General features: G+C 40.4%; 1 protein-coding gene across 10 annotated transcripts in view; it reads right to left on the bottom strand.

Moving 5' to 3' along the window:
* Positions 1-27,218, bottom strand: part of foxp1b (forkhead box P1b) — a 150,147-nt gene that overhangs the window by 35,486 nt on the left and 87,443 nt on the right. For 8 of the 10 annotated variants that reach the window (XR_010914407.1, XM_067504136.1, XM_067504141.1 and 5 more), the window contains one exon: positions 16,817-16,960. Coding sequence is in view for 8 of the 10 variants with exons in the window: in XM_067504136.1 (XP_067360237.1) it covers positions 16,817-16,960 (144 nt within the window). In the remaining 2 variants the exon portion in view is untranslated. Of the gene's footprint in view, positions 1-5,996; positions 6,042-6,570; positions 6,884-16,816; positions 16,961-27,218 lie in introns of those variants that run through there. The other 2 variants (XM_067504145.1, XM_067504144.1) reach the window with 2 other exon arrangements.

The raw sequence follows: 27,218 nt of genomic DNA, 5'->3' as shown, positions 1-27,218 counted from the left end.
TCCACAACATGCCATGTGACAAAATTTCATGAGAGATGCTGTCAATAACGTTCTATTATTGTGAAGATATAGAGTGCCTGGAGGAGGAGCCATGAACATGAACACGCAGGCCTCTAACTAACTCCCAGTAGAAAGGTGTGAGTGCATGACTCCTCAAAACAAGTGATTTGTTGTGACACTGAAAGAGCCTCCATAGTTGTCAGGCTGCCTTAATTGCTCCGGCGGCATAGGGGACTTGGAGTGTGTCTGGATGCTGCCACTCACAGCTATGATGTGCAGCACCATTAAAAACTCCCTTCCTTGACATTTCTATGACAAAGACCAACTAAGATCTACATGAGAGTGCTGCATCTTTGCAATTCGTACCAAGTTTTGGCGATTGCTCTTCTGTGTCTGTGCATGTGTGCATTTTTTTTTAATGTTCTAAAATGTGCTTGGTGCCTCTTAGTAGCTGATGTCAGCAGCTGATAAAGCGGACATAACGGGTGACAGTCTGTCTTCACCAAGGTTACCCAAATTGTGCGGCCGTCTTATAGCTAATGACACCCCTTTGAATTTTTCATGCATTTCTGAATGTAATTTAGCTGTTTAAAATCTCGGTCAGTAACTAAGGGGCCTTTTTTGACACACACTCTGCATGCATATCACCTTATTCATTTTCCCCATTGTAGCATAAAACAAAAACAAAGCACTGCCTTAATGAACAGCTTGTACTGCTAACACAGAGGAAAGGGCAGTGATGTCGAATAGGACGGAGCAGCTTTGATGCTTAACTTTATTGAGCTGTGCCACACTACGCCGTACTGTGTTCTTCTAGCCCCAAGAGAATGAGGAAGGCTCAGCCCCACCCAGGACTAACACACACTTCACATTTCTCATATCTAGCACCAGGCATAGGGGTACGAGGAGGAAAATGCAATATTAATTCCCCTCTGTATTATGTCTTAATATGCAGTTCATCTTGACTTTTGCACATGACTTGTCCTGTCATTTGCATAGCCCCTGCCTCCCGTTTCCTAATTTCACAGTCATTATCCACTGAAGTCCTTTTTTTCTGGGCATCGCTAATTTTGATGAACTATTTTGAAGGTCAACCAAGCAGCCCTGTTTTGCTGACACGCAGGCGCCATATGTGATGTGATATATGGTTCCCATCTAAACATGACATTTAGCCCCCACGCTCATAGAGTATAAATAATAATGCCTCCCCCCTTTTGTTTGAAGCTTTACTTTAAATGCATGCATTAAAAATCTACTCCATACTTGTCACGCTCTTTTTTTTTCTTCTTTTTACCACCGTGTTAAAGCTGTAAATGTTGTAAAGCTTATTTTTAAATGTAAAATCATTTTGTCATGCCATATGAAGAAAAAAAGGAGAGCAAACTTCAAGTCAATGCAGAGATTTTACACACTTAATCACCTCTCAAAAGCTGCCAATTCAATTACAAATTACTCTGAGATTTCCTACAATTTAACTGTCTTAATTCTTTACACCTAAAGTGTATCTCATCATGGTTTCACACTTTGGCTTGTCAGGAGCACATGGCTCACAGTAACTACAGCTAGATCAGCTTCCTTAGTGCACAGCCCCAGCAAGAGGCTATTACAGACACCCATTTTATTACTCATTGCTACTGAGGTCATTAGCAGCAAGAGGGATTGTGCTATATGCTTCTTAACCTATTGATCAATGTAACTACTACCATTTAATCCTGCGCTGAAGGAGTGAAAATCTGCCTACGACTGGGTCCTATTGAGAGAAAGGGAGGGAGCACTTTAACTGAAAAATATTGCCCTGGCCATTGTTTCATGCCCATTTAACGCAAACACGGGACGCCAGTCGCCATTTAGAGCACTCCCATATGGTGCACTCCTTTATCTCTTGGATAACATCATGACTCCAGATCATCCAGAAAAATATATCACCATCTAAAGACAGGCTAAAAGAAAGACTCATACTGGGCTAATAACTGGAGGGATCCACTGAGCCCAGCTCTAATCTACTCCACCAATATAAGGGTGTGAAAAAGAGGACATTCTGAGGATGCCAGAAATAGCTGACGTTTATGAATTTCACAAAGGTGTGGTGCTCTCCAGGTGCCTCCCATACATAAACATTCAAACCTGGAACATTCTCACACAGCTGCAGAGTGACTAGAGGCAATATACTGTACCAGTACAGGCCTGCTGGCCACACACACACACACACACACACACACACAAATCTAAACTTTGGCATGTTAACTGTCACAAGCACATACACTGTATAGGAAGAGTAAAACTATATTTTCCATATGCTATGCTATAGAGCAGGGGAGTATATTTGCCGTATAATAATGTATATGGTATAAAATGGAATCAATTTTTTTTTTAAATGTATATATTTTAAATTGAAAACAATGAAACACGATAAAAATGCTAATTAATGTAAAATGTTGGGACCATTCATTTCATTCTTATGTCCTCAACATTTACATAAGAACAGTCTAAAAGGCATTTGTAATTTGAGGACACCTAAACAAATCCAACTTTTCTGTGAATCACTACTGTAATATATGATTATCTAATGCAAAACCATTAAGAGAGTCACTTTTACAGCGTTAATGAAGACACTCCCCGTCAAATTCTGGTGAAAAAGAACAAGGGTGAATATGACTGTATGTAAGCCCCTTTACCAGCACCGAAGCAATTAGAAGGAACAGAGATGAGACAAGAAGGTGAATGTCATTGAGACCGGCACAGATGTCTTACTGGCCGCAAAGGTGCAGCTTGGCTTTAAAAAAAAAATAATAAAGGAATAAAAAGAGAGAATTATCAAATTTTCATTTGTTCTCCCTGGAGTCACCTTGTTTTTTCGGGGCATCAAATGGAATGGAGAAGTAAAAAAGAAATAAGCCCTAGAGAAATCAGTGAGTGTAGTCTGTTTGAAGCTGTTGTTTTACTTTGGCCTGCAGTGACGCAAGGAAACGACTTGCCATTCTGACTATGATCTCCGGCATGAAAATGTCGCCAAAATGAGAATTTCACGGGAGCTATTGTACTTAAGTGATGTGTGAACATAATTGGTTGTCGACAAGACGGGAAAGACTAATTCCATATTACCCATTCAGGTTGATTGAAATCTCTGAGGTGGAGAGCATTTAATTCCCTCTAAAAACACAGATGCATTTTATTCACACTGACAAACTTTTAACCTAATAAGAAATATAATGCCTACGTGAAAATTATGAACAAAAGGCATATGTGCACTGTAAGCCTGAAAGGAAAAAAAGAATAAAAAAAAAAAAAAAGGACAGGACAACCCGTCACTGAATGTGTTAAAGAGGATCATTTCAGCCAAATTCATCACACGCTATATACTTTGTATTTGGTGTAGGGGATATTGAAAGTGCTGGGGGGAGACTCAAATTATTTGCAGCAACTGTAAAAACAAAAAGTAAAGATTGCATTTTAATTAACTTTTCAACTACAAACAAACAGGTTTTTGCCGGGGTTGCTTCCAGTGTTGGGTTTAAACAAACAAACCGCACGGCAAAGTGAGCAGCTCTCACACCAACAATAACAGCTAAGCTGCGTGCTGGACAGTATTTCCCACACTGGAGGCAGCCACAACTGCAGGTGACCACTGCTGAGGGGAGACCACACAGGGCACCCACCCCCTGAGTCTCTCTCTCTCTCTCCCTCTCTCTCTCTCTCTCTCTCTCACACACACACACACACACACACACACACACACACATATATATCTAAACTGTAGGATGTTAAGTACAGATGCAATCCTTTGCATCACCTTCATGCTTTGGCATCCAAATTCACCATTAGCAGCCAATTTAAAAAAGATAATTTGCAATTCTCTGCTACAAAAATGATCAATGATTTTCTTGCAAAAAAAAAAAGAAAAGAAACATTTACAGCAACATTTTTAAGAAGTGCAACCTTTGTTTTTTGTTTTTTTTTTAGAAGCGACCATTTCCACTTGCAATGTAACCGTTTGTTACATTTTGATGTGTGACTCAATGTCCTGTCACTCTTTCTGACCTTTCAAGTTACACCTCTTAGTGTTTCACAAGCCACAAGGCATGATTTGGAAACTTGTCTCACAAATTCAGGGTGACAACTATCCTACACACCGCTGTTTACTGTTTTCACCTTTCCTGGAAACGTCTTAACATTGTTGTTGGTGTCAAATGTGTACGCGTGGTCTATGTTTTAATAGCTCTACACGGTTACGCAACGATGCACGTCCTTAGATGCATTTTATGAGTCAGTTGAGATTTAATTAAGATCACATGCTCTAAATGAAACTGTGATCGAAAGACAATGGCCGACACATCCTTTTGCAGATTGTTTCTATTCTCTGCACAAGTAACGCAAATCTAATAATTGTTTCCATGACGGCAGACAAAAAAGCAAATTGTGTTGCTTCTTGACACTCTTAATGATGTGTTATCTGACTTATAAAGTATACAGTCAATTAATCAAAGTTACAGAAAAAGATATTCAGCTGTAGGTTTATAACATTAAATAAAAATAAAAATATGCCAAGTGTGATTGTGTTCACACACACCTGAAATAATTTACCCTCATTTTTTTATGCAACATGTCAATACATTTACATTCCTTATTTGTTTGAAAAAGAATATGTAGGTCACAATAGAAAGATTTCTGCCATAAAACACTACACCCTATGTCATCTCATCATTATCCTACCACTTCAACCCTTTCAAACACACGGCAAGTGTAGAAGTAATGTATCTGAAACATATTTTGAGCATGAACTCTTAAAAAAAACGGAATGATAGTGTTTTTCAAGTAAAAACATGTTTTACTCAGGAAAGCCATGGAATAAAAGCAAAGAGCAGCTGGTGGCTCACTGTAGCACTGCTAAACTATTCCCCTGTCTCTCATCTCAGACTTGCCTGCCTGCCCCAGTACAAAGCAAAGACCATCCCTGTAAAGGATATCCCAGCGAGCCGTGGGGCTCTGCCGGCTACCCCTTGTGACCCCCACTCTGGGTACACAGCTAATATCTTGTTGCCTATGTCATGGTTTAGAAATGACAGGTGCTGGCAGCCCCTCGCCTTGACAGGCCACTGCACAAATAATGCCCCTGCCTGAAAGGGCTAATGCACTACTAATGAACAATAAATCAACTTTGATTACAAACTGTCAACCCAATCAGCTCGCACTCCAGCTCTCCCAAACTGCGAGTCTCGGCACAGCTGTACGGCATTACGGCGCACACTGCCCTGTTTAGGCTTCGCTCTCCTCAACCATCTGAAATTCTCCTCCCCCGTTCTCCCCGTTCTCCATCTTTCCTTTCCCTTACTTTTCAAGCACCGATAAAATGGTGAAAAATTGCAACCAAATAAAGTTTCCGTGCAAATAGAGCAAAGCAAAGCAACACTCTGAAAAAGTGCATCCTTTTTTAAGTTGCAAAACTGAAATGCTTTAAAAGTCTAGTAACATATACTTGAGGTACATTTGAAAGAACAGAACGGCAGCAGTTGTCTTCTATGAAAAACCTCAAAGCTGTAAAGCACGAGTTATAGTTGACACCACAAAAAAAGGAGAAAAATTACCACAACGTTCCCTACTAAATGTAGTCTAAGAAACATACACAAACATGGACACGTAAAACCATTAACACACAAACTTTTCAGGAAGATATGAAGCGATGACATTTAGAGTGACAGCGTGTCTCCAACGTGGTTTTGTGGTGACGGTGTCAAATATAGAGCTGTGCCAGCCTCTGTCTTAATTCACTATGACACCATGACAAGCATGAGGATTAGCTCAGGCCGTAGCCTGAGAGCAAGCAATGTCTGACCAGCACTCATTAACTCAGAAAAACAAATCCACACATATACACGAACAGAAACTTCAATGTACAATAAAAGCCTCCTATGTAATAAAAATGCCTCACTCCGGGAATGTTCCAAACAATAAAACATTAATTTTCAAAGAAAAACATCAAAATAAAAGAGAAGGCAAACCTGTCTCCTGTTTTCCCTAGAACTTTCCATAATTCAAACACCATACAGTACAGCACCAGATCCTGCTTAACTGGTTAGCACACTATCAGCAAAGTAAACAAAACTAAACAAACAGAGTATAAAGGCAGAAACGTAATGTAAATGGAAAGGTATCTAACAATGTAACTGACAAACACACAGAGCAACACAAACTGTTGCATTAAAGAAGTGCAATTTCTGACAACCACCAACAGCACAGTAAACAGAAACAAATAATCAATGCAATCTTGTTTTGAGATCTAAGATTTTCTGACACAGTAAAGCTAATGTACATTACACATAGCTTAACGTTTTTCTCCTGTCAGAAAAAGTCTGTAAACTGTACAGCTGAATGGCAAAAAAAAAAAAAAAAAAACCCTGGATAACTGCTCCTCTCATACAAACTGCATGACAAAATTAACCAATTACAATGATAGAACATCAACGATAAACAGACAATAAGCCTAATTTTCTCCTTTTCCCTGGTCAAATTAAACTGTCAAGTTTTTACACAAGAAAGCTGGCAAAATCACAGAAATCAATCATATTGACAAACCTGACAAACTCCATTTAGCTGGCAGGGTAAACAGAGTGCCGGGCCACGCGGTGTGGAGTGAAGCAGAGCGGAGAGCACAGCGGCGAGGGAAAGAGAGAGAGAGAGAGAGACAGAGGGAGAGAGAGAGGGAGCGAGAGAGAGAGAAACGGGGAGAGAGACAAGGAGAGGTAGAGGCACACAGGCTGGAAGGCAGGGAGGCTGAGAACAAGCGCTGCTGTACTGTAGAGTCTCCAACCTTCCTCAGGATACAGACAGATTGCACGTGCAAGGTTGCTCCCTGGCTGACAAGACACAAAACTATCCAATCCACCACGCCCTTCTCCACCAATCACAACCAGCCCTCTAAACATAATCAATTCAAATGTGGCCACACAATAGGGAGCCGCAGGCTGGGCTGCAGGTGAACCTGTGCCTTTGTGTGGAGGCCCCTTTAAAAAAAAAAAAAAAAAAAAAAAAAGAGAGATAGACACAGTTGACGGCTGTTAACCCTTTGACCCCTGCCGGGACTCTGGCCGTGCTATTGAAACAATGGGAGCCTAAAGAAAAGAGGCCCTTTAATTAAACAACAGATAAGTAAACACAGCTATCCAGCAGAAAGAAAGAAAACTGGCCACGCTATCAGCCCCTTTATTGTTCAGCTAAATGGAACTGTTTACAGCTCCGGAACAAAGACACAACTCATTTAACATGCTGAAAACAACAAATGGACAAACAATCCAGGGGCTTTGTGGTTATTTGGACTATTTCCTTTGTATTCCCCAGCTCACATAATACCACATGCATTTTAAATGCAATTACAACACTGCATTTATGAAAACAGTTTGTTTTGCGGTGTTTTTTCACCATCAGTGATACTATGTGTATTCTGTGTGCAACACGCAAGTAGTTGCAATGAGACCAAGCAGATAAGAAATTATAAAACACACAAAGTTTGGGTGTAGTGTATTTAGCAAGAGAATTAATCACAGCAGCATAAACCATTTCCAGTTTTTAAACACTTACCCTACAATCTGGTTTCAGACAAGCTAAAACCACTTACATTAATAGCTAACATTACACCAGCTACCAGCCAATCCATCCAACTCCATCCCAATGAGAGCAATTAGCTGTCATGATATCACCACACTCTTTTAACACCCATGTGCACTAAGTAAGAGGGAAAAGACGAGAGAAAAAAACAGGACCCTGCCACCTACTGGCGATCTTACTGAACAGACGAGGACAGATAAAGAGAAGGCAAGTTGAAAAGTCTGACAACACAAAAACTAACCACAAACTTTTAGTAATTATTTTCTCTTTCACCCCATGATTATTATTTTGCTGTACATAGTGTAGACGTTTTGAATAATGCAAGAAGAAGAAGAAGATTGAATTAGTAATCAATCGGGCCAGCTTTTGATACAAACAATGAAATCATGTTCAATAAGTTGTGCAACCCACTTAACTAATATTTGGAGTAAAGGCATGGTGCAAGATTAACACCTCACTTGGTTAATTATAATGACAATAAACACAGAGCTGAAACACAGCTCTAAAACACAGCTCATATTAACAGCTAGAAAGCCTTGGCCAAGGATGAAGGAATGTTCATGGGATGAATTCCAGTCCGCAAACACACTGGTAAAATAAACAGAGCGCCTGCATAACAAGCCACTGCTCTCATCTGCTAATAACTAACAATGAGCTCGGCTAAGCCGGCTTGACCTATATAAATTATTGACTGGGACACCTCAAGTGTCAAAAGTGACAATTCCAATACATATCATATTGAATAATTAAGTGGAAGAAAAGGTGCTTTTATTTTCTATCTGACACTCTCGAGAAGGCTCACACAAAAAGACAGTGACATGCAGGCAAATGCTAACAACTGCATGCACACGCACACACAAACACGCAAGCACAAAGTGGTTTAGGCTATGGCCACACTCTTCTCCCCCGGCACTCTCCCTGGGGTGGTATGTCGGCGTATTCTCAATAAAACACCTTCTTAACAGTAATAGGCCACTGTTCTCATTTCAACGCTCCCAAAGGCCTCATGATAAATTTAGCAGACACACAGTTCAAGCTTCTCCTCTCATACACAGTTTCTCTAATCCATTGCCTCTGTGCCTGCACTATGTAAAATAATTACATATATGTATTGATGTGAAACACACACACCATATACTGTAGTTTTTTTATTTTTGGCTACTGTGCATAAGGAAACATCAATATCTTTAAGCCTTGAACCGGTGTCCCCAGTGATGGTTTACAGAGAGTACTGAGCAATTGTGTTCATGACAGAGTGGATGACATTAAAAAAATACTCCCATTTCCTGCTTGAGTTAGAGTGAAAGTATGAGTTAATGTCTGGTCTGGCCTGGGCTCTGCTCCGCTCCAGCTAAAGATAACGACACGGCTCCAATTACAAAGCCTTTACAAAACACCAACGCAGCCAGTGAATAAGCTGTGCCGGCATGCCAACCGATGTCTTACTGCTCCTGGAGAAAGAGGAGGAAAGGAGTGAAGAGGAAGTGGAGGAAAATACAAAACTACAGTCATTCCTTTTCTTGAAAGGCTCTTGTGGCCTGGACCATTGTCATGAGAAAACAAACACAGTCTGTTTCCCTGTGTGTAGAGTAAATCATTGTTTACTGATGGAGGGAGTCAGCAGGGCAGGTGTGGAACCTATATAAATAACAACTGCTCTATATACAGTTATTTCGCCAAGCTAACAAAAACACATTTCAGATCCACGGCAACCAGTGGCATAACGTGTCATTATTGTATTAATTCTAAAGTTACAAGTGATTAGTATTTAACAACAGATATGTATCAAAATAACTTGACAACGTAGCTGTTTAAAGCTACAGCTAATATTTGATTTTACACAGTAAAAGAAAATGTCTATGGCACAGATACACACACACACACACACACATACATCAAGCTAGTGCTACAGTATGTCATTTCTCCAGCAGCAAACAATATCACAAAACTAGTACTAGTTCTTTCGTGTTGTTATTTTCTATACTGCATTTGAGGATAAAAAACAAACAAAAAAATCACTCATCTGATTTTTTTAGTTTAAAATACTGCTTTTCTATAACTTTACTAAATTTTTTTTTTTTACAAATTTTATATCAAATTTTCTGTACCGTTAAAAGCTTTTTATTAACATTAAGAGTATTTTTATCCTACATTTTTATCGTTGGTGCATTATACAAAAGACCTGAATGTCAATTTTTATGACATGACAGTGAACTCACCTTTGAACATCTGCAACCTACTGATACTTGGAATAAGTCATATTTAGAACAATGAAGTTATCACCCGCAGCAGAGTGAAGTTACAGTAAGTCACGCCTGAGTCACCAAGTTCCTCCTGGTCTATTATATATATGGGTTTGGTTATTTAGTTTTAATTTCAGCATTCAGGGACACATTGAATACATTGAGTCAGCACATGTGAACTCTTGTATTTGCAAAATATTTCCTGAGGTGATATGCCAACCAGTGTATAACGGAGTTTGTGTTTCAGCGTGTACCGTCTAGTGTGGTTTTTCACTTAGTCAAAACAAGAGCACTCTTGGGTTTGAGTAACATCGATTTTAAGGAGGTGGGGGAATTTTTTGCCTTGTCTTGTTATGTGATTGATTAATCTTTGATTTAAATCTGAAACTATATTAATACACAGAAACTACATTCACAGTATTTTAGTGAGCAATAACAATGAGTTTTTTTTATTAAAAGGTAAAAGTAAAAATAAACAACAAAATCTAATGCCACAACTAAGTTCAAATAAAGCATCATATAGTACTGCAACCCATACGCTTTGATATGGAATCACAAATACATACAATTTACTATTATATATTTAGACAGAGGCAATTTGTCTGTGGATGGCTTTTACAATTGCTTTCAAAGATTCTCAATGTAAGATGCAGTATAAGCCTACAGCATCACTAGCCAGTATGAGGAACTCTGTAGGTAATTTTTTATGTGGTGTTATAAAACAGTATTTGTTAGTCTGTTGTCTTTCCACCACTCACAAAACAAAATGTAGGTACGTGGATGATTAGGTGTACTATGATAGTTTCTTGTTTGATTTCTTATGCAAATACAAAACTAACTTCAAATGATGTCCTTATTTAGCCGAATCCCCTTCTGTCTTTGCATCTCATGCTGTCTGTATCTCTTTCCCTTCTTCAGAATTAAACTGAAAATGGAATCAGAGAACTGCAAAGTTGTGTCAAAAGTGTGTGACAACACCCTAAGAGAAACCGCACAGTGAGCTGATGCTGACGAGACTGCACCTTGCATAGCTGTTAGTGTTTATTAATGCCATGGTTGACTGTGCATCCATCCACCCATCGACTCCTCTGCAAAGGGCGTGTGAATCACTCCATACAACACACGCTTGACATCAAGATACAGAGCCAGAGGATAACACAAAGATACAAATAGGGAGAAGTGTATGAGTGTGTGTGTGTGTGTGTGTGTGTGTGTGTGTGTGTATCTGGGTGGATGACTGAGTGGGGTGGAGGGGTGAGAGGGTTCACTGCTTGAAGGAAAACATCAGCCCTCAAATGAAAAGAGGGTCCTGAAGATGGTAGAGTAGCTCCCAGCAATGTGACTGGAGAGACCCCCCCTCCCACCCCCCACCCCCAACCCCCCGTCAATGCTTGGCTGTGTGGAAAGGGGACAGATGACTTCATTCTGACAGGATTATCCCAAACCTGGTTTTAATCTATACAGTACACATAATACATTTTTACAATATGACAAGAAAAACAAGCAGCAAAAGAGACGGCCTGATCCTCAGGATCCATGCAAGCACCGGCCTTGGCGTTGCGTTGATCATTCCTGACAGATTGTATCACCTCAAAGCAATGCGAGCATCAAAATGAGATTTTGTTACAGCATCACCTTGAGAGTTTTTACAAACACAAAGAGATGAACTCCTTGAGAAAATCACCCACACAACTCATAAACTGTGGGATTATACTGTTGGCGACACTTTGCAGACGCAAACAAGTCAACAATTACAATTACAACCCAGTCTCATTTGTTTAAATATAAACCAAAGTCATTTACTAAATTAATTACATTTTCACCAATGCCCATAAAGATGCTAAAACCATCTACAATTGCCTTTATCATGGTTAATGTCCATCAGCCTGCATTAACTTATTTATCTATGCCTTAAACTCTTTTTTCATGAACGATAAAAAGGACATTGGCCAGACACACTGCTGGCCATTGGTCAAAAACACCTCGTTGAACTATACACATGTATATGTATGTATGTGTATAGCATGGAGCAGTCTGTCTGGCTGATGTTTTTTTTTATTGTTTTTGGAAAACAATGATGGACTGTGGCACAGACAAATAAGCTAGACCAGGTTGCAGAGTGACAGAGACCAGCTCCAAGTTGAGCCAAGTAACTGTTGGTTTTAGTGACTGTAATGGCTCTGCTGAAAATATGATTCATTTTTAAATATAGTTCTCCTTTAGTCTCTACAAAATCTAGTGTGCAAAATGTATCAACACATTGTGGTTTTCCTCCTGTCACTTCACTGCTGGTTGTTTGGCGAACCCTGGTTTCCCACTCTTTGTGTTAAGCTAACCAGCTGTAGCCGATAGCTGTGTATTTACCATACACACATAGGAAGGGTATCAATCTTTTCTACCTAGTCACTACACTGGTGAAGCTTGGCAAGCTTCAAAGCAGTTATTAAGTGAATCAATTAGAAACCGGCGATGCCTCGATTTGGTTGAGTGTTTTGGGAGCGGGCCACCGCTCCTGTCCTTCCACATTCAGCACTTCTCTTTGTTCTTGTCGCTTCCCTGCCGTTCTACCTACTTCAGTATTTCTTCTAATATAACATCACGATATACATTTTACCATTGTTAACATTTGAATCATCCATAAACAGTATATACATGCACTCCTGTTGCCTCTGCCAGGTCTTTCTATGCATAAAGAGAATTCTACCTCAAAGCAACTAACCTACAACATGTTCACTCCCACATCGACAGTGGGCCACCACTACTGTGCCACTTTGGGCGACTGGCCGACGGGCTGCAGAACGCTTCGAAACGCTGCCTCTGATTGCCCTGCAGAACTGGCTGAGATCCAGCTGAAAAGCTTCGGCCTAGTGCTCTAATGGCTTACAGATTGGAGCGCTGTGGTATACATGTGTCAGGACAATGCCATGGGCCTACTGCAAAAACAGTAGGAGAGGGAGAGAAAGAGAGCCGATGGCTTCTCCCTGTCCTGTCAGACAGAGGCTTGGCCCCTGGATTGTGTCATATCACGCTTCCCCCCAACAGACCACAAATGAAGGATGTGAAGAACAAACGCGGGGAGGAGGGGCACTGGAGGGGCATCTTAAAAGGCTTTCATCCTATAAACTGAAAAGACATTATCTTTTGACCTGGAGATGCCCTCTCTGAGGTTGTAGACTATGGTGTGAAAACATAGAGAAGGAAAGAGAGAAAAGGGGAAAAAAAAGGAGAGCAGAGGAAAATAAGTGTGCACTGTTGCTTCAGCTGTTTATAGTCTAGATAAGAAAATTGTCTTCTGGCATGATTCTGAAACATTATCAGTGGATTCTCTGTGTTTGAAGAATGACAAGTGACACACCTTTGACAAGAGCACGAAAATGTTCAATGCAACATTTATCAGGGAAGAGTGAATAGTGTTTCTCATTCAAAACAGAAAAGACCAACACATTATTGCAACAAATACAAAAAGGACATGAGCTTCACATTCCTTACAAAGACACGCTTCATTTTAAGGTGAACCATGAAAGCTTTCAAAAGTACGCAAGAGGAAGTTACCATTTCCTTTATCCTTCTCTCAACACTGTAGAATATTTCTGCCCCAGCAAAGAAGTAATAACTGCATTACAGCTGCATTTATTAAGCACACTGTACTGTACCTTTACCTTCCTACATTATCCAGCTGCATCTACATTCTGATGCAATCAGTGCAGATGTACTACAGACATAAATGTCGTGCCCACACAGAGAAGTCTGCTGTCTACTGGCCGTACCTGATACTCTACAAGTGACATAAATAAAAATAGCCAATAGTAGGCACAATTGATGATGCGAAACAAGCATAATCTGGGAATTACACTGATAGCAAAGACACCATGTTGACTCAACAACTTCAGCCCAGCCGAGTGCCACATAATCCCCTGTAGGAGGTGGATGCCTACCTAGGAACCCATGCAAGGAGGTGTAGTTAACCAGCCGTGCTTGTGAGAAATGCCACAAATGTGCTTCAGTTTTTCCCCTCCCCCACCTTAGTGCTGGTGGACTATCAGCGAGGGTCCGACAGTGTTGTTCCTAATTACCTATTTCTCCACTCCTGATCCTGCGGCTGGCATAATTAGTTACCTGGGGCTGCAATCCAATTTGAAGTGATGACAAGAAAGTGATCCATGAAAAAGTAATAAGTTAAATCCAATTTCAGCCTGCCTCTAATTAAATGCACATGGAACTAATGAGTCAAACCCTACCATTTCACTGATAATGGTAATTAGCGGGGTGGGAGTTGCTGACTTTTGTCATTGTGCCACTGTAGGTGTGAAGCACAAAAAGGTAAAAGCGGCATGTATTCCTTTAATTACATGTGTCATTCTGTCAATGTAATTTAGTGGCATTTTGACCAGTCAAGTATGTTTAGCTGCTTTCCAGCCTGCGTTGTAGCTGTTTGTATATCCTGTCTGATTAAAGCACCTCTAGGCTACTCTGTGTACAACAGAGGCATCTTCATTCAGAGGCAGCGGTGGGTGGCGCAAGGGTGGGGGGGCAGGTTGGGGGGCACCCCTGTTGTAGATATAAAACCAAAGAGCCATTTAATGCTGATCAAGGATTCTGAGGCTTGTTTGACTCATATTTTTTCCCTTTACTAGCCTATGCAGGTCATTTTTTTTTTTTTTTAGATGTTTTGTACATACGGTGCTTCATTATTTTTGATTTGAATAAGAATGAATTGGAAAGTGAGTCACATCTCCAAATGAGTAAAAGTCTCTGCACATCTCCTCATGCCTAATGGGAAGACCGCTGAGATGAATGAAGCCTCGTCCGCAGATCAGGTGCTTTTATGGGGTGGCAGCTTACTACACAGCCTCATAATTGTTGGATCATGTCTTTTGATGACCCAGTCCAGCTCAACAGAGAATCATTATCCAGGCTGTGTGATGGAGATAGGGAATGTTCTGTGCGAATGGGGGCTCCTCTAAGCATGGGTTTGTTCTTTAAAGAGGTAGTGAGATGAGACTCAGACCGCTACCCTCTGGTGTTTCACAAAATGTTTTTGAATGTGTGTAAGTGTGAGTGAGAGAGAGAGAGAGAGAGAGAGAGAGGGAGAGAGAGAGAGAGGGAGGGTGTGAGAAGAACAGAGAAAGCAAGAGAAAGCTCACCAACAGAAACCATAAGTGGAGAAAAACAACCAAAACAAATGTAATACACCCTCACACAAACTGACACACTGATGTTTATGTATGAATGCCTGGCTTTAAAGTGTGTGCGTATGTGGTTAGGGTGTGTTTAATTAGCAGAATATGTAATTCAGAGATAAACAAACACTTGTCTGGACCTGTGGCTTTTTCATAATGACGGTTTCAACCCAGCAAAATGTAACATACAACATTAGAGAGCAGGCAATTTCCAGTGTTAGTTAGATACTACAGCAAGCCTCTGCTCTCTTCACAAGAATCAGGCAGGAAAGGGGAGGGGAGGGAAGCGGGGGAAAGGGCCCGACTCTCTTTTCAATTGCTGAGTGACAGCTTGGCCAAGCTCTCTGTATACATTAATAAATTAGAATTTTAATTTTGTCTTTGTCTGCAGGAGATGGTCTAGTACTTCACTATGTACCAACAACTGGCTGTACGCTGGAATCTGCCGTTGTGGTCCCCTCTGTTGACCTCTGCAGTACAATTCCCTGCCAAGCTGGGGAAACTGTTTAGTTTGATCCTTTCAACTTATTTGAATCCTGACAAATATGCACACAACTGAAAGGTCATCACAGTCATATTTCATCCTCTGGAGCTATTCCGAAGACATCTGCACAACAAAGAGGCTTTTTCGCAAGCTGACATTAGACCTAGCTGCTACAATAGCTCATTAAAAAGGGCCCCCAATGGGATAGTAAGGGTTTTTTTAAAAAAAAATGAACACACACACATAATATATGAGTATGTATATATGTGTGTGTGTGTGTGTGTGTGTATATACATATATACACACACAAACACACACGGACAAAGTAATTAATTGCAATTTCAATCGACAGAAAAACACTTCTTGTAAACAAAGATGTTGGATCAGATGTTCAGTGCTTTTTTAAAATTAAAAGCAGAACAGCATAAAAAAACAAAAAAGCAAAGGAATTTTATTCATGCCGTTTTATTTGCATCAAGCAGGCAGTCTGACATCACTGTCCTACTGCCTCCCTACTTTTGCCAACTCTCACACTTTCCTACCCCTAACTCCTCTTTTGTTTTTTGTTTTTTTTAACTCCACCTCCCAACTCCTCCAACTGCATCCCCAACCCTCTTGTGGGCTGCTCCATAGCACCTCCTGCTGCTAGTGGTAGGGGCCAGGCTCCTCTTTTATTTCTTGTGTGTGAGGGTAAAAGGCAAAGGGAAGGCATGGAGCCTCCTCTGCATTGCCAGGCTCACTTCTCCCTTTCTTTCTCCCTTATTTTCACACACTCTTCTGCTTGTACTCAGGCTCTGCACCTCCGTACCTACGTAACACTGGCTTTGCAACTACAGAAGTCTGGACAAACGACACACACCGATGAGTGTGAGTACACTGGAATGATCCTGACACTACAGGATGAGCTGAAGCAAACTAACAACACAGAGCCTTTCTTACAGTCCAGCCCTTTTGCCTCAGGACAGCGTGCACTTCTACATAAATACTGTAGCTTCTAATGTCGAGGATTATTTGACACATGGTTGACTGTGTGTGTGTGTGTGTGTGTGTGTGTGTGTGTTTGTGTGTGAGCTGCTAATCACACATAATGCATGAGCATACATAACTGCAAATGTTGCACTGCCAATTTTAATTTCCTGTTTGTGAATTTAGTTTGGGGCTGTGTTTTTCTGGCACACTGTGTTCTAGAGAGAGCTGCAAAAGTTCAATCATTCACCTCTTTATTTGAGCAACCACAAAGTCAAATAACAGGCAATTTATCTGATAATCATAAGTTAATAGATAAGAGAATGACAACTTATTTAGAGTACCTGTAGGCCTTGCTGCTTGTCAGCCTTGGTTTTAGGGGATTTGCGACCAATGTTTTGTTGAGACTGCAGTTGCTGTGACTGAGGCTGCTGTTGCTGCTGCTGTTGCTGCTGCTGGAGGAGTATATGCCGAGCCACTTGGAGAGCCTAAGAGAGAAATATGGGGGGGGGAGAGAAACACATCACAAAAAGTCCAATAGAAATGTTGGAGGTAGATTTGCTATGACTCCCCACAGAACACTTTGATGCCTATTATCAGAGCAGATGTATCCCCTTACAGTATTCCGTTGGCCTTCTGATAGATAACAAACAAACATTAGAGATCATATTTTCATACTCATTCATTCAGAGTCATAAAGCTATGAGTGGTATAAACAACTTCTCCACAAACACAGAGGGAACAATCATCAGATGTCAAAACAAATTCACAGAAACAAAGAGAGAGAAAAAAAAAAGTCAACTGCAGCCATCCAGAAGAAACATTTATCTGTTGATAAGTTACACTTACAGCAAACACAAATTGTCAAAGACACTAATCAGTGCTTTTGATCCTCCTTTAGCTCAGTGCAACTCCCCTCTAGAAAGCAAATAAAAGGCTTTATGGCTGCTTCAAATATCTGTTAAAGGACACGGCCTTCTCAGTGGAAAACAAAATACACTGCAGTCACATGTTTATTGCTCCAGCTACTCCCTTTTCCCTTACGATAAATAATCAAACATGCCATCCAGAGCAAACAAAGCTGGAGAAAGCTGGGGGAAAAAACACAGTGGTCTTGAAAACGGTCAGTGATACCAAGAAAAGCAAGCGTTGTGTTCCCACAGTGGGCTGGCCAGCCTCACACCTCCACCAGTAAACCATCTGGGTAAATAACTGGCCTCATTCTTTCCATGTTCCTCAGACGATTGCTCCCACAATTAAACAAACAGTTGGGGGGGGGGGGCACATCCTAGCTCATCTCACAAATGGATAATCTATCACAAACCATCTCTTCAACAGTCAATTATTTGACAAGTTTAGAAATTGTAAAAGTAAATGCAGAATGTTTAACAAGATGATGTGTGAGAGAGGGAGAGAGATCAAAACAGAGAGAGACAGAGAAAGAACAAAAAAGAAAAAAGGTATGAGGGAAATGTGAGCAAGTAAGTGAAACCTATCAAAGACTGTGTAATACAAACATATCTACAGGGGAAGGGCAAATACAAAGCTAAGAAGGTTGAATGAAAAGACAAGAGATCACTTTGTGAATTGGTCTTAGTGCAAGTAAAGTTAGACAAAACTGGAAGGCAGACATGGGAAGAGCAGTGAGGGGGCTAGAGCTAACAGCTGTTTCATGGTCTGAATGTGGGTGTATGCACTGACCCTCCCAAACACACGGCTGTCGGGTGACATCATGAGGCATAAATATGACTACAGGCTACAAAGAGGGCACACTCCTGGCATTTCACCATGCTTAACTTTAACGTCTATAAATTCTCCTTCTCTGACTGTGTCTGTCTTTTTTTGAGCTCTTGTGTAAAGATAAATGACAGTACAGCAACATTTCTTACTCTGCATGCCTAATTGTCCTCTGCTTTGAAATTTGTCAAGGGGAACCCCCCCACCACCAAGCGAATACACTCATAAAGAGAAGGTATAAATTGAAACTAAGAACTATGTGAGCAAGATTCACTCCCACACATAGCAATAGCAATATTTACATTTTAAGCAACAAAAAACTGGAAACAAAAATATGACGGGAACAGAAATGACACCAAGAGGGTGCTGAACGAAAGCGGCAGAAGTACACAAACTCGATGCTCAAGTGGAAATATAAGTATTTATAAAAAAAAAAAAAAAACACGACTACAAGTAAAAAAGCGGGTGCAAATTATACTATGTATATGAACAAAAATACTGATGTATTCTATACATCTTTGACTTTGATGGCTGTTATAATGTGTTAGTCTACTTAGGATTAATTGGACAAGAAAATTGTGAAAGAAAAGTTCTAGTAATATACGCAATGCAACAATTGCCAGTAAAAATTCGAGGACAAATGTGTGTTACTTTAGAAAAAAATGTGTGCAGCAAAAAAGCAGCTCGTAAAGGGGGATTTTTGCTGATTTGAACCACTTGTACTGACAAGGAGTTCATCCATATTAATACATTATCAGCAGTTACTACATTACATTTCTTTTGTCATGAACATACAGCTGCAAAAGCACCTAGTAAATGAAGTGCTGAGAATAATCTAGAAAGGTACAAATACCTTAAACATTTACCTAAGTACAACACATGAGTGAGATGGTCCTTTAAACATATGACATTATTTTTCATCACATCACAAAGCTTTTAATTATTAAAAAAAGATTTTTTTTTCACAAAGACAACTTTTATCAAATAATATAATTTGATCACATTTTCACACTTAACATTTTTATTTGGAAAAAAACAAAAGCAAACCCAAGTTGCTATTACTAAAAGAAGCCTACCAAGTTCAAGTATGTCAAAATTACAAGCTTTACAAAACGTTTATTGAATTCTAGATTAAGTAGTGTGATTATATTGTATTAAATGTTCTGATAATCTACAAGTCATCTAACTATTACACTTTTTAAATTTTGTAAGTGTTTGCTAGTATAGCATCACAAAGTTAACCTCAAGTGACTAAAACAGATTCTTACTCTGCAAGAATGCTAATTCATAAGGAGATTAGATAAAAAAAAGAAGCCGTAACAAAATCATTCACAACGCCCAAGGTGTGGTATTACGGGCACATTAAAGAGTAAACAAAGTTTGCTGTTTTCTTTTCCCCTGAATCTGATGACACATGCAGTGAAATGTGTGTGCGGTGTATGTGTGTGTCTGGGTTTACAACCGAGGGTGTTGGAACAAAGAGAGTTGAGTCAACAGGATATTGATAGGAAGTTCAGACAGTAATGGATGAAGAGATACATTTCTGGGAAGTCTTCCCTCATAGTCATCTTCATATGAAGCAAATAAATAAATAAAAATGTAAAAAGTAGCCTGCAAATCTGCTCAGTTACTAAAAGTAAAGGTGGGAATGGTGCTGCTAAATGGATGTGAAGTACGTTCATACTTGATTTAAGATTTAAGATTTTAGGACTTAAAATAGAGAAAATAATTTCAATAAATAATACATTTTTGTTTTTAGCTTAAAGCAAACAAATCACACAATGTTTATTTTTAACAATAATGGCATTTTGCAACATTACATGAACATTTTAACACATCCTCCTAAGCTGTGTCAAATATTTTTTTCATTCAAAGTATGGTTGATAATTATGTGATCATTGTGCTTGAAAACCTAGTTAACAATCATCTTGACGCAGTCAAATTAAGTGAAATCCTACTGCTGCCTGACCATACAGGCCTGGTTAATTTAATAACTTTTTACTTTCTGACTTTTGAAAGCCAAAGATGGGTAAACTCTTGTTTTTTGGGATGGGAAATGAAGAGGCTTTAAGGTGAGCAAGTTTCCAACCTGTGTTCTGAGGTCTGCAAAATGCTTTGGAATGTTGCTGTCATGTTTGCATTTTACCAAGGATACTGTAGATGGCATGTGTTCGAGAGGCCTAATGCTGGGTTCAAATAATCTATTGTGAACTGTCACTGCGTTGTTTACACGGCACCCACTCCTTTTTTTCAGACCCCCCCCCCCCCCCCCCCCCCCCCCCCCCCCTCAGGAATGTATCTTCTTTTGATCTCCATTCAAAGACACTGGACGCTTGATAGACATGCAAGTGTAAGAGCTGCTCCAGACAGAATGTGATTAACTAGAGACTGATGACAGGCACAAAGCTTTCAAGGCACAGAGGAGTGAGAGGAAACAGCATGTTTTATGGGTGCTGTAACAGTCCAAATCAAGTGACAGATCAAGTTAAACTGATGAGTTATAAAAAACTTTCATGCCAGATAATGGTACAGATAGTTGGTTGTCAAGAGGACTAAAATGTACACATGGTACACAGTGAACTGCACATAAAGCACAAAAGGCTACAGTAGCACGATTATGTTCTCAAACCGAGGTTATTGGAAAGCTTGTCACTACAATAACAACATGCTGCATATACATCAGATTTACTGTGTGTGTGTGTGTGTGTGTGTGTGTGTGTGTGTGTGTGTGTGTGTGTGTGTGTGTGTGTGTGTGTGTGTGTGTGTGTGTGCGCGCACACGCGCAGTGGAAGGAGTGAACCCTCCAGGTGCTTTTGATTAGAAAACACCCTCCAGCACATGACAAGATTTTACCAGCAACAAAGATGGTGCAATTTGGTATCCTTGTCATTTGCAATCCTTTTATTTCCCCCATTTCAAATGTGATCAGAGTTCACAGCCTCCTCCCCATGTTAACACAACTTCCTCAATAAACAACAGGCGTTTTATCTGCATCTACTTTCACACCATATTAGTGAATAGAGGCAGGAGCGTCTCTTATGTCCCTGGGCTATCACGCTGTGATAAGGGAACTGCTAAGTACTGGATGTCTTTATGTGCAGTCTGCACATGTGGATTATTTACAGGCTTTGGGGTTTCCTGCTGCTAAAGCCAGCTCTGGGTGTCTTACAAATCCCAGCTCAGAGCATTGCCAAACAGTCAAGTCTGTTCCCCTGAATTCGTTGCTGTACCTATTCCTTCAATGACAAACAACAGACATATTTCCGATTTCTTTATGTTACTTAACTGACCCACGGTGACAAACATGGTACCACTAGCCAAAATCCAAGAGAGGAACCCATCACTCAGTTTGCTTGAAGTATGACAGACACACATCTTTCAAATTATTATTTTTTTTTAATGACAGACAAATAAAAAGGGAATGCAATAAAAGGACCAAAGTATTTGGACACGATGTGGGTAAAAGTGGAGGGAAAAAACATTTAGGATGCCTCCATCAGGAGTCAGACAGCTGGAAACGACAAGGCCAGAGCTGTTTGTTTAGGCCCATCAACAGAGAGACCTCTGTAGTTCTGTAAACGTCCAGCTCTTCTTGTCACAGCTGGGGAAGACCCTGAACGTGAATTGGTTTCAAGCAGATTGCTCCTAATTGCTAGAAGATGTGCGAGCAGGTGTAACCAGATCCCTGCGGCCACTGAAAAGGAGAAGGTAGGAGAAGTGCAGCTGCTTGTGTGTGTTTGGGCGCATGTGTGTATGCGCACAAGAGAGAGCTTCAGTGAATTCACCCACGTGTCGCTAGGCTTTATTAGGCATGAGAATGTGACTTGGAGACAGCTAACAAAAACAGAACTAATAGTTAGTTCTTAATGTAGTCCAGCTCAGAAGACAACAGGTCCCTAGTCACTGTCTGTAGCCTCTGCGGCTCTTCAACAACAGTGACCGAAATGTCAAGGTTATTGGCTTTACTTTCTGACTGACCGGCCCTGAAATGTATCACTTGTGTTGGCTCATTTTACAAGACAAGATCCTCTGCTGCTCAGTGGCAGCACCAAGCCAAAAAGCTCCTACACATACGTTGCTAGCGTATTAACCTAATGTCCTTATAGTGGCAGCTAAGGACAGAAAAGTTGTTCTATTACTTCATAATGTATATTGTAAGCATTTGAGCCGTTGGCAATGAATTCAGAAGAACTGGGGGTTTAACTACTCCAATATTTACAATATGACTGATGGCAGATATGGGGCGACTGTGGCGCAGGAAGGTAGAGCGGTTGTCCACCAATCTCACAGTTGTTGGTTCAATCCCTGGCTCCTCCGGTCACATGTCGAAGTGTCCTTGAGCAAGACACTGAACCCCAACTTAGTTGCTCCCGGTGAGTGTTGGCCAGCTGCATAGCAGCTCCCCCATCGGTGTATGAATGTGTGTGTGATTGTGAGTGTGAATGGGTAAATAAGAAGCAGTGTAAAGTGCCTTGAGTGCCAACAGGTAGAAAAGCGCTATATAAGTGCAGACCATTTACCATTTACCATTTAGATATGCTGTTAAAGAAGAGATCAGTATGCAAACATAGGAATGGAATTTACTTGGAATTCTGTCATTTCATTTAAATGAATATATATATATATATATTTATTTTTTTGTATGGTGGGTGAGTTTTAAACTTGTAAGAGTATAAGAAGTAAGGATCATGTCTATTTATATTAATTGCATTTTGCCTTTTTTTCTTTCCTCCGTAATACAGAAGTTTATCTGCAATGCAAAGCAGGAAAAGTCTAGTCTCCCAGTAAGTATATAATTAATGCCATTTCCAAAAAGCCACTCCACATGGAAAACAGGCCCCAGTGCTCAAACCAGGGCCCTCACAACAACACTCTGCAGTCTGTGTTTAGATTTCCAAACTAATTCATTTGGAATACATAAATAAATCAACGTTTTATACCTACTTCAAACCATTAGATACCCTTCTTTCTCTGCACTTTTCAACTAACCTATTAATATTTATGACAACACCAAACATTTAAAATATCCTAGTTTAAACAATAAGGCAGAGCATGCACTTACATAAGACAAAATCTGACTTTAATAAAAACCCATTTCGTTTGCCCAACACTGCTCCATTTGTGACCAACCCCCACAACAGCTCTCTCTCCCCATAACAGGTAATGCAGTGTTTTTTTGGCAAAGAGTCACTGCAAGAAGAACAAGACGGAAGTAAAGATATTAACTGTAAGTGGAGATAGCAGAGAGGGAGTAGAACAAAAGACGGACGGAGGGCAGACAGATAAAGAAATAGAATTGGGGTGTGAAACAGACAAAAGAGACGTACATAGAAGACAGAAAAAGGAAAACAAAGCAAAACAAAAAAGAATGAAGCAGAGGGGGATGTGCAGAGGGGAAGGTAAACAGTGCCTCAACCATGCAGTTTGGTTTCTTGGAGCCTGGTACAGAGGTGTCACCCACTCACCCACACCCCGCCGACCCCCAGCCCGGCGAGGTCAGCTCAGCTATGCAGGTCTGACAGCTTCCGTTTGCTGTGTGCTCTATGTTTGTTTGGATTCCCCAGCCTTGCATAGCCAGCAGCTTAACAACAGATGGCTAAAGAAGGCCTTTATTCAGAGGGCTCTAGATTAGAGAAATCACACCCAGGAAAGTACACAAGCTGTAGACAAAACACATAAGACACACATGCAAATGACATGGAATGTCAGAGTTGCACAGGCTGCAAATAGGAGCAGAGCAAATAAGGTTTTGCTTGTTGCAAATATGTGAGAACATGCAAGTGAACACATGCACAATGTTATGTGATAATACCAAACAACTTCCTGTGATGATTCAATAACTGAGCAGATCTCAGTGAAAGCATTTTTGTCCCCTGCCATTATTAAATGAATACTGTGTTTATTACAGCTTTAGTGCGGTGTAAACTCATAAACACCCTCCCAGAGTACAAGAAGAGCTGTCAACTAAATATTGTTTCTCTCACGAGTCGGTCTTCCACCTCAATTACGCCTTTCAACTTCACAGGCTCAGTATGATAAAGTGGCAGTAAAAATCATTCACATTAATACACCATTGTGCATCTGCTGCTAAAGGTAATTAAAGAAGTAAATGACTCATAAGAATAGACATATTAGCTGCAAAATGAAAGGCAACTAGGCTGCCTCATGAAAATATGTACCATTAAGATACTGCATTTTCACATTGGGGTAATCAGCTCCACTAGCCTGATGCTGATTTAATCCACTCCAGTGGAAAGTCTATCAGCGCACAGCCGCATGTCACTGTCTCTCTTATGTCTGCCCACCAAGAGCCAGGCATTCTACTACAGCGTTGCCTGTGAATGGCTCCACTAAAAGGAGGGAGGTCACACGCAGGCAAGTCAGTCGGAGGAGCAGTCGATGCTTAGGTGTCATTTAGAGGCAGATGGAGAAAAGGAGAAAAAAAAAAAGAGATAAAGAGAAAAAAAAAAAAAAAAAAACAACCCAAAACCCAAAAGTATGAGATTGAGAGGAGGTTAAAATGAGTAATAATAAAAGTAGGCAAAAGCACAAATGATCTGGGAACAATGCAGCGGGCAGTTCTCAGCAAGCCCTCTCATCCTGACCTTAGCTTTTGGTTCTGAGCATATGATGCCTTTGGATGCCCACCACTGAATACAGCGATAATATCTGTCAAGTTGATAAAGTGGGAGGAAGAGAGCAGAGGTATGCCAACTGTGCTGGGTACTTAGACGGACTGTTAGAAAACATGCTCTCCCCTCGATTGCATCTTTGTTGGAAGTGTTGCATCACTTTGTAGCAGGGAGTGTTGTGCTTGGGAAAACGGGCGCTTCCAGAAACCCAGAGCGAGACCTAGAATACTGTGAGCAGATATTATCATGCATGAATGCTATTGTTTAGAATGGGAAGATCTATCTGTCCTGGTCTCATAGACGGAGGACTCAACGTTATTGATACACTTGAGACTTCCGGGATACGACCGGTAAAACCCCCTAAATCTTCCAATTTTATTGTGGTGAATATAGATGAATGTAGTCTGCACAAAACTAAAGGATATTGGTTCAGAGGAGGAAGCATGATCAGACAGTTGCCACAGTTATGGAGCGTCACAGTCCTTGGGCTTGAACTGATGCCCTGTGTTGTCAGCTGACGACTACACAGCCTCTACACCACAGGGCATGTTGATTAGGCTCAGTGTGGATGCAGAAGAATCTACATGAATAATCTCACTAATCAGTAAAGCAGACAACAAGCATGACACTGCCCAAAGCCAATTCTGTATATCCTCTAAAAGACTGATTGTTAGTGACAATTGCCAAAAGAGCCTGTGAGAAAGAAAGTACTGTCGATAATAAATAAAATAATAAAAACACTTTTGTTTTGTTGTATTCATGTTGTTTTAAACAAAAATCTTACAATCGGCTTTGTGGTAAAGGCTCCTGTGGTTTTTGACGGTACATATTTTTTCCACTTTAGTTCACTGCCTTGAACTGTCCTGACCTGAGACCCAACACACCATGAGCTGTTAAGGGAGAATTCCCAGTGTGTGTGTATGTGTGTGGAGTGAGTTCCTTCAAAGGAGAGGATTTTCTATAAATCACAGGCCAGTCCAATTGGCTATGGATTGAGTTGCAGTGGGGAGAGACAGCTCCCTGGGAATAGCAGTGTCTCTGTTGAAGTCATTCCAAGATGGGTAATATGATCCTATGCCGCCAGGAATAAAGAAAGGGAAGAGAAAAGGAGGGGGGGGGGGAAATCTGATTTCTTTGGCCATAAAGTGGAGTAATCTCCAGCAGGGTCCAGACACATCACCAGTCACACTGGACTGTAATGTATCATAGTCTCACAGGCAGATGATGTGACACATGGTGGGCCTCAGTTTCTTGGTGGTTCGAGACCGGCGATTCTTCCCCAAGAGTTATTAACCTTCTCTTTAGTTAGGAAGATGCAGAAGGTGTATGAAGAAACTAAATATGGACAGTTCTGGTGACAAGAGGAGAAAAGACAAAAAAAATTGCCATGTGATGACAGAGATATCTTTGAAGACGCCATGCTGTAAAAGACTTTTATCTAGAATCATGTACAATCTTTACATTAGTAATCATATAACATACCGTGTGAAACGTCACAAAAAACTCTCACAACTCATCGTAAGGGTGGAGGGTGTAAGAGAGTTAGGGTTTTTGTGGTTGCAGACTGCAACCACCGGCATGCTCCCACCCATCCATTTTCAAGTGTGAGAGAGACTACTGTGTCTGTCAGAGGTCATGTTGTCATCTCTGACCACATCAAGGAATATCAAGTGATATTTTAGCCTGTAATTACTGTTTTTGCTGATGATAATACAAAACTTTAACAGTGACAACTGAATTAGCAGCCACACCTCTCACGCCCAGCGAGCACTATGAGATGTTCCATGGTAATATACTATCTTTCCTTCCTCGGCCTCACTGTGTCTGTTTCATCCCTAATATTTTTCCCTCTAATCATTAAAACGGACACACCATATCTCTATGCCTAATTGCAATTTGTTTTGCTTCATTGTTAAAGTTCAATAATAGTCAACCTGATTTAAGGTAATCATTTTTTGTCAGACTAGTTATACATGGGTTTTCATTTTTAGATTGTTCGTGAAACCTGACTAGTATTTTTCAAATTTGTTAAGTCTTGCTTGATGCCGGACCAGACAAGCGTCACCAAATTCAAGCTGCTACTTCAGCATGAAATTATGACATTGAAAGCCAATAGCCAATATTCTGTTTGTCTGTTATAGGCTAAGATAGAAATGTGGTGAATCAACATAGTGGTCTTATGAAAAGGGGAATTGCTGACTAGGCTTTTTATTGCTAAAAATGTAAAGATTCCTATTTTCAGGTGATTACACACTTATGTAAACATAACGTTTACACAATATTAAATTACATTATTGCAAGTAGAGCCCTGTGAATCTTACACACTGGACCTATAAACCCGTCTAAACAATCTACATTCCATTTCATGGGAAAAAAT

The sequence above is a fragment of the Channa argus genome, chromosome 5, assembly GCF_033026475.1.
Source record: "Channa argus isolate prfri chromosome 5, Channa argus male v1.0, whole genome shotgun sequence".
Lineage (NCBI taxonomy): Eukaryota > Metazoa > Chordata > Actinopteri > Anabantiformes > Channidae > Channa > Channa argus.
This window is presented reverse-complemented; position numbering and strand designations above follow the sequence as displayed.